Raw genomic sequence first — 13335 nt, 5'->3', positions numbered from 1 at the left:
TCCTGACTCCCCTCTGTATTCCTCGAAACAACCCAGTTTTTAAGGACTCACTGAACAGCAATTTTTTTTAATAGAAAAATGGTGGAGATGAGGATTAGTAGCAGGAATAGCATGGATCCTTTCAGAGTGAGCAGCGGCTCTGAATGTGCTCACCGTTAACCAGACAGCTTCCCCAATTCCCGACTCTTCCCAAGCCCCAAACTGTTCTAACTCCTGAATTCTAAATTTCAGATGTAGTTGTGAGGCTAGAAGGATGGCTTTGTGGGTAAAGGCTCTTGCTGCCAAGCCTGATCAATTCCCAGGACCCATATGGTGGAAGGGGGAAACCATTCTGCAAGTTATCCTCAGACTTCCATGACACACACACACACACACACACACACACACACACACCCTCAATGTAATAAAAATTAATCTTAGTTGTGGAATGTCTTTTCCTCCCAACTGGCCGTCCATCACCTGGAGCATTGCTATCACCTCCCTGGCCAGCCCATTCTTGGTCTGTTTATCTCCAAACCTGTTCTCTGCGATCGAAAATCCAGCTCCTATCACATGTAAAACAAAATCCAAAGCAATGACATCCACTACATGTAAAATGAAATTCAAACGTGTGGATTCTAGAAATCCCATCTCTGCCTAGCTGAGCAGCTCATATTGGTTTAAAAAATAAGCTGGGGCTGGAGAGCTAACTCAAAGGTTGAGAGACTTTGCTGCTCTTGCAGAGGACAGGTGAATTCCCAGCACGCACATCAGGTGGCTCACAACCACCTGACTCCAGAGGACCCGAAGCTTTGTGCCTCAGTGGGTACTTGAACATACACACGAGTGTGGGCAGACGCGCTCGCTCTCTCTCTCTCTCTCTCTCTCTCTCTCTCTCTCTCTCTCTCTCGCTCACACACACACACATACACACACACACACATACACACACCCCTCAGCACCTAGGAGTAAGCCTAGAACATAGAGGTGTCTAAGAAACATATGTTAATAGAGTAAATTATATCACTTAAAGCCACGTCAAACATTACAGGGAACAAGGGTAAACATCTCCACAAAAGATATAAACACATTACAGGAATATTTAGAACACAGACTTTCCACAGTAAGAAAAAAAATCTAAGTAATTCAAGTGAAAAATTATACTTCAAACTACAATCAGGTTCTATTAGATTGGGATGTGTTCATATCTAAAATGAAAACAAAATTAATTTTATCAACGAAAATAAAATTCTTCATGAAAATCATTAAAGCACCTGTCCTGCCAATTCCAGTCGCTTGTTGCCGTAATAGTCTCTGTCATCGACTTTATTGTCTCCTTGGGCCAGGATCACCCTTCGCACCATCACTGCAGTGTAGATACACTTAGCTCGGAAATTGAATTCCTTCACCTACAAGTTAGATATCAGAGAAACATTTTGAGATGGTGTATCTTAAACTAAGGTTCCCCCAAGAAAGGAGTCAATGTTGGTATATTGCCAATAAGAAAGAGCAATCTGTTATAATGCTCACTACTTTGGAAAATCCGGCTAGCTTAAACTTCCCAAGAGGTACACGGGCTTTCCATCTCTGAATTTACTGCCTGAGCTGGTCTTCCTTCAGAGAGGACTACAGTAACTGCTTTATTTCCCATGTCCTCCTTGCCGCTCTCTCAGCCACTGCCCGCTGTGGACCGGCCTGTGCTGAGTCTGACTGGATATATAGCAGAAATGATGCCACACCAGGTCTATGTACACTGTGTTTTCTCTCCCTGTCTCGAGCCCTGAGTCCCCAGAGGGCCAGCCCAGGACACTGTGGGAAAAGCAGCACGTCTTGCTGTGAGTGAGGATGCATGGGGGACACCAAGCTCAGGAAACCCCTCACTTAACTCTACTTTCTGCTTCCACTTGCAACTTCATGACAGGCCCACAACAAAAATCCCTCTCTAGCTTTGGGAGAAGGGCAGTGAACAGAGGCCAATGATACCACACAGTCACGGTCGGGCACTGAGGTTTGAAGCTCTGTGTTATACAGTGATAATAAATAATTTATATTCTCAGTATTTACAAAACTCTGCTGCATTTTATTTTCCTGATCTTAATGTTGTATATGCTGCATTGATCATTTAACTCTTCTGGCTGTTTAATAATTGATAATGTTTTGTTTGTCAATGAGAAAAATAAAGATTTTATTAATCACATTTTTAATCTTCAACAAAGCCCAGTTCACATTCGCCTTCACATACATAAATACGCGTGGACGGAGAGGCAAAAGTAAACATAAACATTCATAGCGGCCATTCCTGCCGTACTAGGACACTCACTTTACCCTCCTCCCCTTTAACTACCACTTGCTAGAAACCCAACCCTAGACCTAAACTGAAATCCCTTCTGTCTTAGTCAGGGTCTCTATTCCTGCAAAAACATCATGACCAAGAAGCAAGTTGGGGAGGAAAGGGTTTATTGAGCTTACACTTCTGCAGTGCAGTTCATCACTAAAGGAAGTCAGACTGGAACTCATGCAGGTCAGGAAGCAGGAGCTGATGCAGAAGCCATGGAGGGATGTTTCTTACTGGCTTGCTTCCCCTGGCTTGCTCAGCCTGCTCTCTTATAGAACCCAAGAGCACCAGCCCAAAGGTGGCACCACCCACAAGGGGCCCTCCCCCCTTGATCACTAATTGAGAAAATGCCCCACAGCTGGATCTCATGGAGGCACTTCCCCAACTGAAGCTCCTTTCTCTGTGATAACCCCAGCCTGTGTCAAGTTGACACACAAACCCAGCCAGTACACCTTCTGAGCACAGGGATAATCTTATAAAGGATCACATGGGAAGGAAGAACACTCAACTCTAATGGCTGACGTGACTCGTAGATGACCAAGAGCAGGGAACGCTGGAATTTGAGCTGTTGGGGATGATCTCAGCCAAGGAGCATTTTAAAAAGGGATGCAGCCAATACTGACTGCAACCCGCTGTTGATGGGGGCTAGGTTCCAGTGGGACAGTCCAGTCCCCTTTAGAATAAACTTCAAACAGCATAAATCATTACTCAAGAGTCTTTAGAAGGAATTAATGAGTCTCACAAATGCTATTCATAGCTAGCATTACTCACTGGTACATGGGTCAGAATGGTAGAAGCCAGGAGTTCTCTTGCTTCTTCTATTTTGGTTTTCTTTGGTCCACCTCCCCACATTCTTTGTCTTCTTACTTTATTCCCTATATACTTCAACGCCTATAAAAAACAAAGTAGTGCTTGAATTAAATGACTGGAGATCACTTGTCAGTGGTGACCTGCTGTTACAAGCAAAACAAGCAAGAACCCCGGTTACACAGACTGCTGCATTGGGAACAAAGACTCACATCAGGAACCAATAACAAAACAATAGCACCCACTGCCTACCTAATGCACGGTTCACTTTTGATTTCTAAATTGTCTTGTTCCTATAAAATTGATACATAATTGTTTGTAGGGAATTCAGAAACCACAGATGTGTTTGTGTGTAGTGTCTAGCAGCCATCAACTCCCCACTCAGAATGTCACTGTAGTTTCCCATAGAGAAACCAAACCATGTGAAGATTGCTTTGATAAGAGCTACAGAGAAAACAAAACCTAAATAAATCCAGGATTAAGACACTGTCCTACAAAATCAGAACAGGGAAGTGGGAAGGGTTGGGTGGGAAAACAGGGGGAGGGAAGGGGACTGATGGGACTTTCGGGGAGTGGGGGTCCAGAAAAGGGGAAATCATTTGAAATGTAAATAAATATATCATAAATTAAAAAAAAAGACACTGCCCTAGATGGTTTGATAATGTGTAAACATGACTTACAGTTTAAAGTCTTTCTCAAATAAGCAATAAATTCATAATAGATCATTTTATTCCTAGCAGGTTTTAAAAAGCCCCAAACAAGGTGATTCTAAAGTCCTAGGTTCTATAATTTACATAGCTATGGAAAGGACTTGGATAGAAGACAACCCAGATCTCAACTACAAGCCTAGGGTAGCTGGGGGCTGAAATCAGTCTTTTCATCTCAATCCTTGGGAGGCAGAGGCAGGTGGAGCTCTGTGAGTTCAAGGCCAGCTTGGGCTACATAGAGACAAAACCCCCTCCCCTCAGTGATGAAAATGGTGAATGATGTTGTAGAGAGTGAAAAACTGAAACAAACCACAAATCCAAAAAGAACTTACGTAAGGTCGGCTGACTCTTGACAAAAGCCACAAAAACGAGAAAGAAACTGTTTCCAAAGCTGGTGGTGAGACACTACCAGTACCAAACTCGGACAAGGAGCCTGGCTTCTGCCTCACACTGAAAGCAAGAAGTAATCTGAGATAAGACTTTAGAACTGTTTGGAGGTAGTGGTGCATGAAGATCTCTGAGTTCGAGGCCAGCCTGGTCTACAGAAAAACCCTGTCTTGAAAAACCAAAAAAAGATAAAAACAACAGCAACAACAACAACCAAGGTCTGGCTAGGAATCCGTGTCCAGCTTTTACATGGTGAACACTCACTTATTACATGGTGAACACCCACTTATTACATGGTGAACACTCACTTATTACATGGTGAACACCCACTTATTACATGGTGAACACTCACTTATTACATGGTGAACACTCACTTATTACATGGTGAACACTCACTTATTACATGGTGAACACTCACTTATTTCATTGCTTTTCTGCTCTTTTTCTCTCAGTGTTGTTTAACTCTTAGAAAAACAAAAACAACAAAAATAAACTCCAAATAATCAAAAACCTTTCTACCTGTCTTTACAAGTATTACTTTGTATCCCGTTTAAGGATATACTTGCCTACTCTACATTAGTATGTTGCCTGTGTCTTTCTAGAAGCCATATGTTTTAGTTTCCATGTTAGGACTGAAATCTTTTTTGTTGTATTTTATTTTTGTTTCAAGACTTGGTAGCCCAGGTTGTTTTGGAACTCACTCTGTAGACCAGGCTAGCCTCAAACTCAGAAATCCACCTGCCTCTGCCTACAGAGGGCTGTGATTAAAGACTGTGCCACCACTGCCTGGCTCAGACTTCATTTTTAAAGATCCCTGAAATTCATTAGTACAAAGATCAACAGCTTAATGAAGGCAGCGAACAAATCAATCTCAGACAGGCTCCAGGACCGAGTTACACAGGAAAAGTGCTCTACACAGTTTGCCGTCAGAGAAATTATTAAGGCCGAGAAGAGGTAATTGTGTGTCCCTGCTAAAACATCTAAAATTAAAAAGCGACAACACCAAACACCGTGAGAACAAGAAGCAACCAGACTTGAACACTGCAGCCAGTAACACAAAATGGAATGGTCATCTGTGAATTGGAAAAGTTTGATAGTTTTGACTTCACACACTGTTCTCAGGCCTAGTAAGTATTTACACAAAAGAAACAAAAACTTATCTATACAAAGATTTGCTAATAGTAGCACTGTCCATAAAAACAAAAGCAAAAAGATCCAAATAAGTATCGACACAGAAAGGGAAAATCTGCTACAGTCATCTGAAGGAATATTATTACATAGGAAAGGGACAGCATACTTGGACAAACAACATGAAAAGGACAGCAAACCACAACCTACAACCCTTGGGAGAAGTTCACACAGCGTGCTCAGCAAACACCAGATACATATATACAACTTGACTCTACATAAAGTTCTGGAACAACAAGATAAGGTAAAGCCATTATAATGCTGGGGGGGGGGGAGGCTCAGAGGGTGGGGGGCGAACACAAGGAGACTCGTGCGATGGTGGGGGAGGTACTGTACACTTCTGAAAGTTACAGTTACAATTAGTTGCATCCTAGATAGAGGCAGCCCGGCAGGAAGCACTTCCTGGGGCCTTCTTAGGAAGCAACAAAGAACTGAGGTACAGAGGCAGCTTGGTGACCTCTCAACAGGCAAGTCCTCATCAAGCTTTTCCTCTTGGGAAAGGGCACACGGGTCCGCCCTTCATTGAGGGGAAAGAACAAGAGAGACACAAAGGAAAGGGGAATCCCTCCTGATATAGCTTATATGCCACCAATTTCCTGGGTACCCAGACATGTCATTTGTTCACAGTGAGGGCTGCAGAAAGGGCCCACATTCTCAGGTAGACCAAAGTACTCTCCCCCTGGACAATGATGAAAAACATGTAAGTATCATAGAGCTAAGGCTTCAGAACAGCCAAATGGTGCAGGCTAAAGACAGGCATGAAAACAACAAAATACCCCCCTCCCCTGTTTTAAGCAACCCACAGGAGCAGCACACCTTCCAAAGGGCTGATTATGGTATAACGGTGTTCTCCAAGATGGAGACATTCCATCCTGCAGGGAAGCTCCTTAAGCAGGAAGATAAACAACTCAAGATAGCTTCAGGAAGTTCCTAAAACCCACCAGATGCACAAGGCCTCTCTCTGCCAGATGAACCAATTAAAGCTGAGAGTTCATCTCTTATGTAAACCAAAGAAGACTCTAAAAACCAGCTGAGCTGCCTGGAAGAGACACTCTCCGACCTGCTGAGCTTCTAGCAAGCTGTGCGGTGCACGCCAGCTCCCCAGCTTTGCTGAGACTCGCCCACTACACTGGGGTGGGTTTGGGTGAGGCAGCTGTCTCTGAGTCAGTTTTGCTCCTATAAGCAACCCTCTTATCCATACTCTTCCAATCAAATTCACTGGCTCACCAAGTTTGACTTTGGTGCCACCTATCCTTTGGCCTGTTGTGAGATCCTTGTCTGGGGCGAGCAGACCTGTGTTATGTCTCCCAGGAGACATTGTGTCACACACCACCACTCCGCAATGCTGTGCTGTCATATCGATGCTACGGGTTCAGTGTATATGCGTTAGTATTAACCCAGCATGCAGACTGTGAACACTTGCAAATTCACACTTTCCGTTCAGGGAAACAAAGCACTTGTCTTTCTTAGGTTAACTGATTATGCCTTCCTTCCCTCTTTCCTCTGACCCAATCTGAGTTAGCTGGAAAGTTTCCCCCAGTGTCTGCTGATGGATGTGAGTGTGAGTTTCCGAGGCACTGTGGAGCGCTTGCTTCAGTTCTGTAATGCTGAGGGTTATCTGGTCAACCATGGCTAACTGTAAGGAGCTGGGCGGAGCCTCTGCCATCAACGGGGCACTCTCCTGTCGCAGACAGAGCAGCATGCCTCCCAAAGCCGTTCCTATTCAAAGGCCTGGTGTTCAGTTTATACCTCCTGCACATTTCTTAATGTTTCCTGACCATGATATTAGATCCTGGACATGATTCCTTAACTTGTTAATGAAGATTCCTGCCTATCAAATATTTCACCTTTGAGAAAGGCCAGAAATAGTACCCCTCGGCCAAATAATGCTTCCTGATGTTGCTTTGTCAATTATCTGAGTCAATTATCCATTAAGCATAGAGTGAGAGGGAAGCAGCAAAGAACAGTCCACGGTGAACTATGCTCTGGCATGAGGCAGACTTAAGTACGATACAAGCTTCCTAAGAGTGTGACTTAATCTAAAAACCAGCAAGACTGACTTGACTTCAAAACAGACAGACAGACATTAAGTGGGAACGGTCTCTCTCCATTCATCCAGGAGAGGCAAAAAAAAGAACCCAGGATTTGTATTTTCCTGTATCTCACACGCTAGACAATGTGCACATGGACAAATTCAAACCACCTGTTCTAGTACTACAGAGGACCATCCTCAGCTGCGAGTGCACAGGAGTACCACAGGAACCATGGGCTTAGTATAGGCCAGCACATTATAAAAAAACCCCACGTACTGGGACTCTCACACATGAAAAAAGAAGTGTAATTTTGTAAGAAGTATAATTTTTTTAATGTTATACACATTGATTTCCCTAACATCATCTTAGAGTCTTGTCCTCAGATACCAAGGGTCTCACCGGGGGTACCTGAGGTCAGTGAAGACCCTGAGGTAATAAAAAAGAAAAAAAAAACAAACAACCCAAAAAACTATTCTTGAAACTTTCTTCATCTTACAGTAATTAGGAACTCATAGGATGAAGACCGAACAGATACAATTGCAAGTTGGAAACAAAATGGATATTAAGACTAAGGACACAGCTCACTGGCAAAGTGCCCGGCTTTGGTCCCTGTCGCATTACAGGAGACACGTCTCCCTCATGTATCTCAACACTTGGTCCCCAGGTGGTGGCTACCTTCAAGAGGTTCAGCTATGTCAGAGGAAGTGGGAGGAGAGGATGTGACCGCGGCCTTGAGGATGAGTCACTGGGAGGGAGGGGAGGATGTGACGGTAGCCTTGCCCCATTCCTGTTCTCTTGCCACTTCCTGTGTGGACAGGAATGTGACCTGCCGGCTTCCTGCTCCTGCCTCCAGCTCCACGCCTTCACCGTCACAGACTCGACGGCTCTGGAGCACCAACCTCCAGGAAAAAATCGTCCTTCTGTTCCTTTGGGACATGGGGTTTAATCAACACACCCCAACACCACCATCAAAGGGACAGTAAAGAGAAAATGAAACAGGCAAATCTCAGATCAGCACTGCCAGAGTTTTAAAAGTGCATCATTCCTATGAATGAATGCTTTATACTAAAGCACACAAGAAGCCTCCTGCCCACGCAGGCCGACGATGTGCAATGTGGGCAAACTCATTCCTGCAGTTTACAGAAGTGAGTCACAAGAACTCCCGTGCTGCTCCTGTCCACGGCAGCTGTCCCAAACCCACACTCCCAAAGCGACTGTAGCGGTGGCTGGCGGAGATGATGGGCAGTGCCGAGGCCGTCTCAATCCGCAGCCAGGGCCGTCCTGAAAGGACATACCTGCATCTGGGTGAAGATCTGGGCTTTCTGGCACTCCTCCAAACTGGGCCCAAACGCGGCCATCACGTGCTCCTCTGTTCCAATCATCTGCACGATTTCCTGGTCACTCTCAACACCCATGGCCTAGGAGGGGAAGAAAAGATGGCGGAGCGTTGGCTGTGTTTCCTCACTGACATTTGCCTATGCTAATCTGCCATTGTCTGTGGGTATTACTTCCGAGCAGAAGCCAGCTCTTCTCCAGAAACGGTGCCATCTGGCATCAGCAGCCTTGGCCCAGGCTGCACGAGAACCTGAAACAGAAATTGTCACTCGGAAGAGGAAATCAAACATCCTCAAGCATTTTTCTGCGTGTGTATAGCCCTCTCAATTTTTTTTTTTTTTTTGAAATATTCTCAGAGTTTCACCATGAAGAAATCAGGCTGGGGAGTCTGGTGGAGAGGCCTGGCAAGACCCCCCAAGGTAGCGAGTCAGCAAAGAACACTGCTGAACCTGAGGGTGACCCTGACTAGTTCTGCCACAAGATCATCTTTTTCTGAAAACATCAAATCATTCATATTTACACAAAAAGGATTTTCCTAAAGGATGTTTTTAGTTTCATATTCTAGAGACACCATAAACTATGTAAACTTTAAGAGAGATATTTAAAACCTAGACCATACTTAGCCGGCCTAGGGAATCCTCTTCAGTGTCCCTAGGTGGCAGTGGCTACACGCCAGTTGGTCCCCGGGGTCCTAGGCCCACCTCACTTCTTCAGATGCTTGTCAGGAAGGCTGCCACGTGGTGACATAGCATAAGGCCACTGACCTCTGCACGTAGTAATGACCTGTTTCTTACAAGTCAGGGGAAAGTCATGTGTGCATCAAAATGTCTTCCTTCAGCTTTGAGAGAAGACCAAAAAGGGGCTAACTGTCCAGTCAAACTTGTCGCCTGTGTTCCTCTCAGTTCTCTTCCACACAAAAGAAAAGGAAACTGGGTCCCCAGTTCCAAAGAAGACCTCAAAGGACACTGTCTGATAACCACTGAGAGGTGGGCATCTATGTGGAGCTGTGACTCCTTAGCGCTCTCCCTGAGACAGACTGTGCCAACTCTAGCACCATCATATACTTCCTTCTATCTCAGGGACAGAGGCAGCAGCAATGGCGCCCTTCCAGCTCCAAGTTCTATGATCACGCATTTGACCTTGAAAATTCTGAAGACCTGGGGGGGTGACGCTAACTAAGCTGTTATGTTCCTTTCATACCAACTGAGGGGAGTGTGAAAATGTCCCCAAGTCCCCTAGCACCAACTCCTCTGAGCACAGAGTTTATTTGGCGACTCCCCTCTGTGGGGAGAAGTGACTCGGCTTTGGTTTTACAGGCTCTGCAGTTTCCTGCTTGTTCCAGCTGCCAAATCACGAGGGCGCACATGAAGAACGTGAGAAGGTTCAGAGGTTAGGAAAAATAAAGTAAAAAACCCTCTTCCCGGGTTCTTGTTGTCGGCTGGCTGCTGTCCAGCTCTCACTCAGCAAGAGGACAATAGGCAGACAGACAGACTGATAAGAGAAAGACAGTGTGCCAGAACCACGCAGCCAAGTAACCCCCACATTTCTGACCAACAAAACAAGGATGTGCTTTGTAGCTATTTTTGAGTTGACATACCCCTCCTAAAACAGAGAGAGAAGCTGACAAAACTCAGGAAACTGAAGAAAATCGGGCTCAGGAAGCTGATGACCCTCACAAGACTCAGAAACTTTGAGGACTTAGCCAGGTGTGTGGTGGCACAGGACTTTAATTCCAGTACAGACAGGCAGTTCAGAGCTTGGTGGATCTCTTAAGGTTCAGGATAGCCTGATCTACCCAGTGAGTTCTAGACCAGCCAGGGCTAGATAGTGAGACTTTGTCTAAAAAACAAAATAAAGCAAAACAAAAGAAAATTTAAAAACTCAGGAGGCCTTTCTCCAGAGTCACCTAACTCTGAACAAACTGCTGGGGGAGCGCTCCTGTCACCTGGCTCGGGAGCTCCGAGAGGAGAGCGCGGCTCTCATGAGCTGTCCCCAGGCTGGCACAGCTCTAAGGCTATGCAGCCGCCTGAGTCACGCATGCTCCTGCAAGGAACCCAAAGAGGGTCGCTGGTTCACCATGCTAAACTAAGATGGAACCATGTCGTCGGTCAGATGTTACCATCTGAGGTGAAAACACGTCTGTTTGTGTCTCCCAGGAAGAGAGGCACAGGGCAAGGAGATAACTCATACACCGCTCAGATAGCAAATGTAAATAAAAATGGGAGTAATTAAATCCACTATTTGAACATAGGATTTTGACACAAACTAGCCTTGGACTCTTAATCCTCCTGCCTCAGCTCTCTGAGTGCCTGAAAGCAAGCTTCTGAGGTAACAGGCACGCACACCCACAAGTGGCTTCACTTTCCTTTATAAATAGATTTCCAAGACGCAGATCACATTTTTGTTAGTTTTTGTACACCTTCTATCTTTAACTTTATAGAAAGCATTTATTTAAGTAGCTGCTAAAGAGAAATGCCACTATTTTAAAATCATGTAAATTCATTAAAATAGTCTTATTATTAAAAGGTTAACAGCTCAAAAAGTAAGCAGTTTTAACTTTTTAAAGAAAGGAACAAAAACTACGAATGCTAACTAACATCTGAACCATTACATTGGAGGCCACTAGGCTTATCTTAGTAATTTTGACGTCAGTAATCTCTAAGTACAAAGAGACTACAAACTTGATCACCTGCTTTAGTGTTTAAAAGTAACAAATTTAATAAAAACAAATCCTTTCTTGACCACCATTTGGTCAGCCACTTAAGGTGTCCTGGTGTGGAATGTACGCAGTAGTTTTAAAATTGTTTATCACTTTTGAATGATTTAGAACAAATCTAAAGAGAACATGTGGCCCCTCCACACACGCCTAAGCTGTGAGAGAAACCATGCCAAGCAACAGTGAAAGCAGCAAGCATGCGCACTGCCGGAGCTTTCCAGCCAAAGTTTAAGCTCCTCCTACTGTCACTGAAACACAGGGGCCACAACGCAGACAAGTATCATCCAAGGACCTTCAGCTCCAGAGACGGGATCAACTCCAGCACTATTCAGCCTTCAGCAGTCATGGCTACAAACAGATGACGGTGTCGCCATGGAAACAAACAACTCGCCCACCCATTTTGCTTTACAGACATAATTTAGAACCCGAAAAGTAGCATTATGTGGAATTCTTTGTACTCCTGAAACCTCATCACTCCTTCCTATTCATAAGTCAAGAGAAAACCATATTCAATGATCTTAAGAAAAAATGGCTGAGATAATGTTTGTCTGAAAGTCACATGATCAGTAACCACGCACAAAACCCAGGAGAGGCACTCTTTAGAAAGTGGCATGAAACTGTCCTCAAACTTCGACAAAGTACAACTTTTAAAGTGGGAAAAAGAAATACTAGTGAGTACAAGAGAATGATTGCACCTGTGGAGAGACACTGAAATACAGCCAAGGTTCAGAAAGCTCTAGTTTTCTGTAAAGAAGCTGAAACTATTTATTGCTAGCAGTAACCCTGGTAGATAAGGGAACAAGGATAACTTCTTTAAATCTGAAGCTGTTTCCTCTTTAAAGATAAAAACACCCAAGAAGTTGGTGTCCTAGAAACAAAGCCCAGCTCCCAAGATCCTTTTGGGCTACAGATACCACCCAAGTGCTGAAACGTGACACAAAATGGGAAGGGGAAGATTCCTGGGCAGGAGAGCCTCTGTGGCGATCCAGGCCCAGGCCCATAAACACTGCTGCTCCAGGCCTCACACTCAGACTTGCCCGGCATCTGGATACCCGGCCACTCTCAGTGCTTTCAGCTGATGTCAGTTACAATCGACAACCACCATGTCCTGATGACTGTCAACGTCTGGGTGGGGCCACACCATACCACACATGAGGAGGAATCATGTGCCTCTTCTAGAGTCCCAGTTTATTTTCCTCAGCTTCTGAGAGAAGTGGGTAGGGAAGGCTGAGCAAAGAGAGCCACTCTATCCTGGGAGCACACGATTCCATCTGTGCTGCAGAGGTGAATTTTCTCTTGATAGATGAGTTATTCAGGACTCAGAGAGGTTAGGAATTTTGCACAAGGTCACACAGCTACTAAGTGGAGAAAGAAATTTAGGCTAACTCTGTGTGTCTGTAAGATCTCCAGGACCCTGCTCTGTCGCCCAGGTAGAAATGTGAGAGGTGATAAGCACACAGGCTCTCAGCAGTGGACTAAACACCCCTGAAAGGGAGGACCAGAGTGACAACTGTATGTGATCAAAAAAAAAAGGGGGGAGGGGGTTTAAATGCTTATCTTAAACATCACTGCCTGTCGTATCAATAATAAACACATTCCTAGAAAAGCACACACAATGCAGACCACATTTCAAGGTCTCAGCATGTATATAAGACTGAAAACATCCAAGTTGGAAAAAAAGGAAAGAAAAAGATCCTATTCTCGGAAACTGAAAAATAAATTATACAGATAAAAATGACTAATGACGAAGGTTCAGACAGACGCCATCGTCTACTCTAAGTAAACCACAGAATAAGTTGTTCTGCATGTTACACGTCCTGAGCAACAGACCTGCACAGTATGGAGGCA

At 44.6% G+C, this 13335-nt stretch overlaps 1 protein-coding gene across 1 annotated transcript in view; it reads right to left on the bottom strand.

Moving 5' to 3' along the window:
• Polr3b (RNA polymerase III subunit B) overlaps window positions 1-13335 on the bottom strand; it is a 97674-nt gene that overhangs the window by 65516 nt on the left and 18823 nt on the right. The window contains exons 10-12 of the mRNA XM_052164780.1: window positions 8732-8854; window positions 3086-3205; window positions 1254-1388 (exon numbers count right to left, since the gene is read on the bottom strand). Coding sequence (XP_052020740.1) covers window positions 1254-1388; window positions 3086-3205; window positions 8732-8854 — 378 coding nt within the window. The remainder of the gene's footprint in view (window positions 1-1253; window positions 1389-3085; window positions 3206-8731; window positions 8855-13335) is intronic.

The sequence above is a fragment of the Apodemus sylvaticus genome, chromosome 20 (genome assembly GCF_947179515.1).
Source record: "Apodemus sylvaticus chromosome 20, mApoSyl1.1, whole genome shotgun sequence".
NCBI classification, from domain to species: Eukaryota; Metazoa; Chordata; class Mammalia; order Rodentia; family Muridae; genus Apodemus; species Apodemus sylvaticus.
Note: the sequence above shows the minus strand (reverse complement) of the source record. Positions and strands in the feature narration are given on the sequence as shown.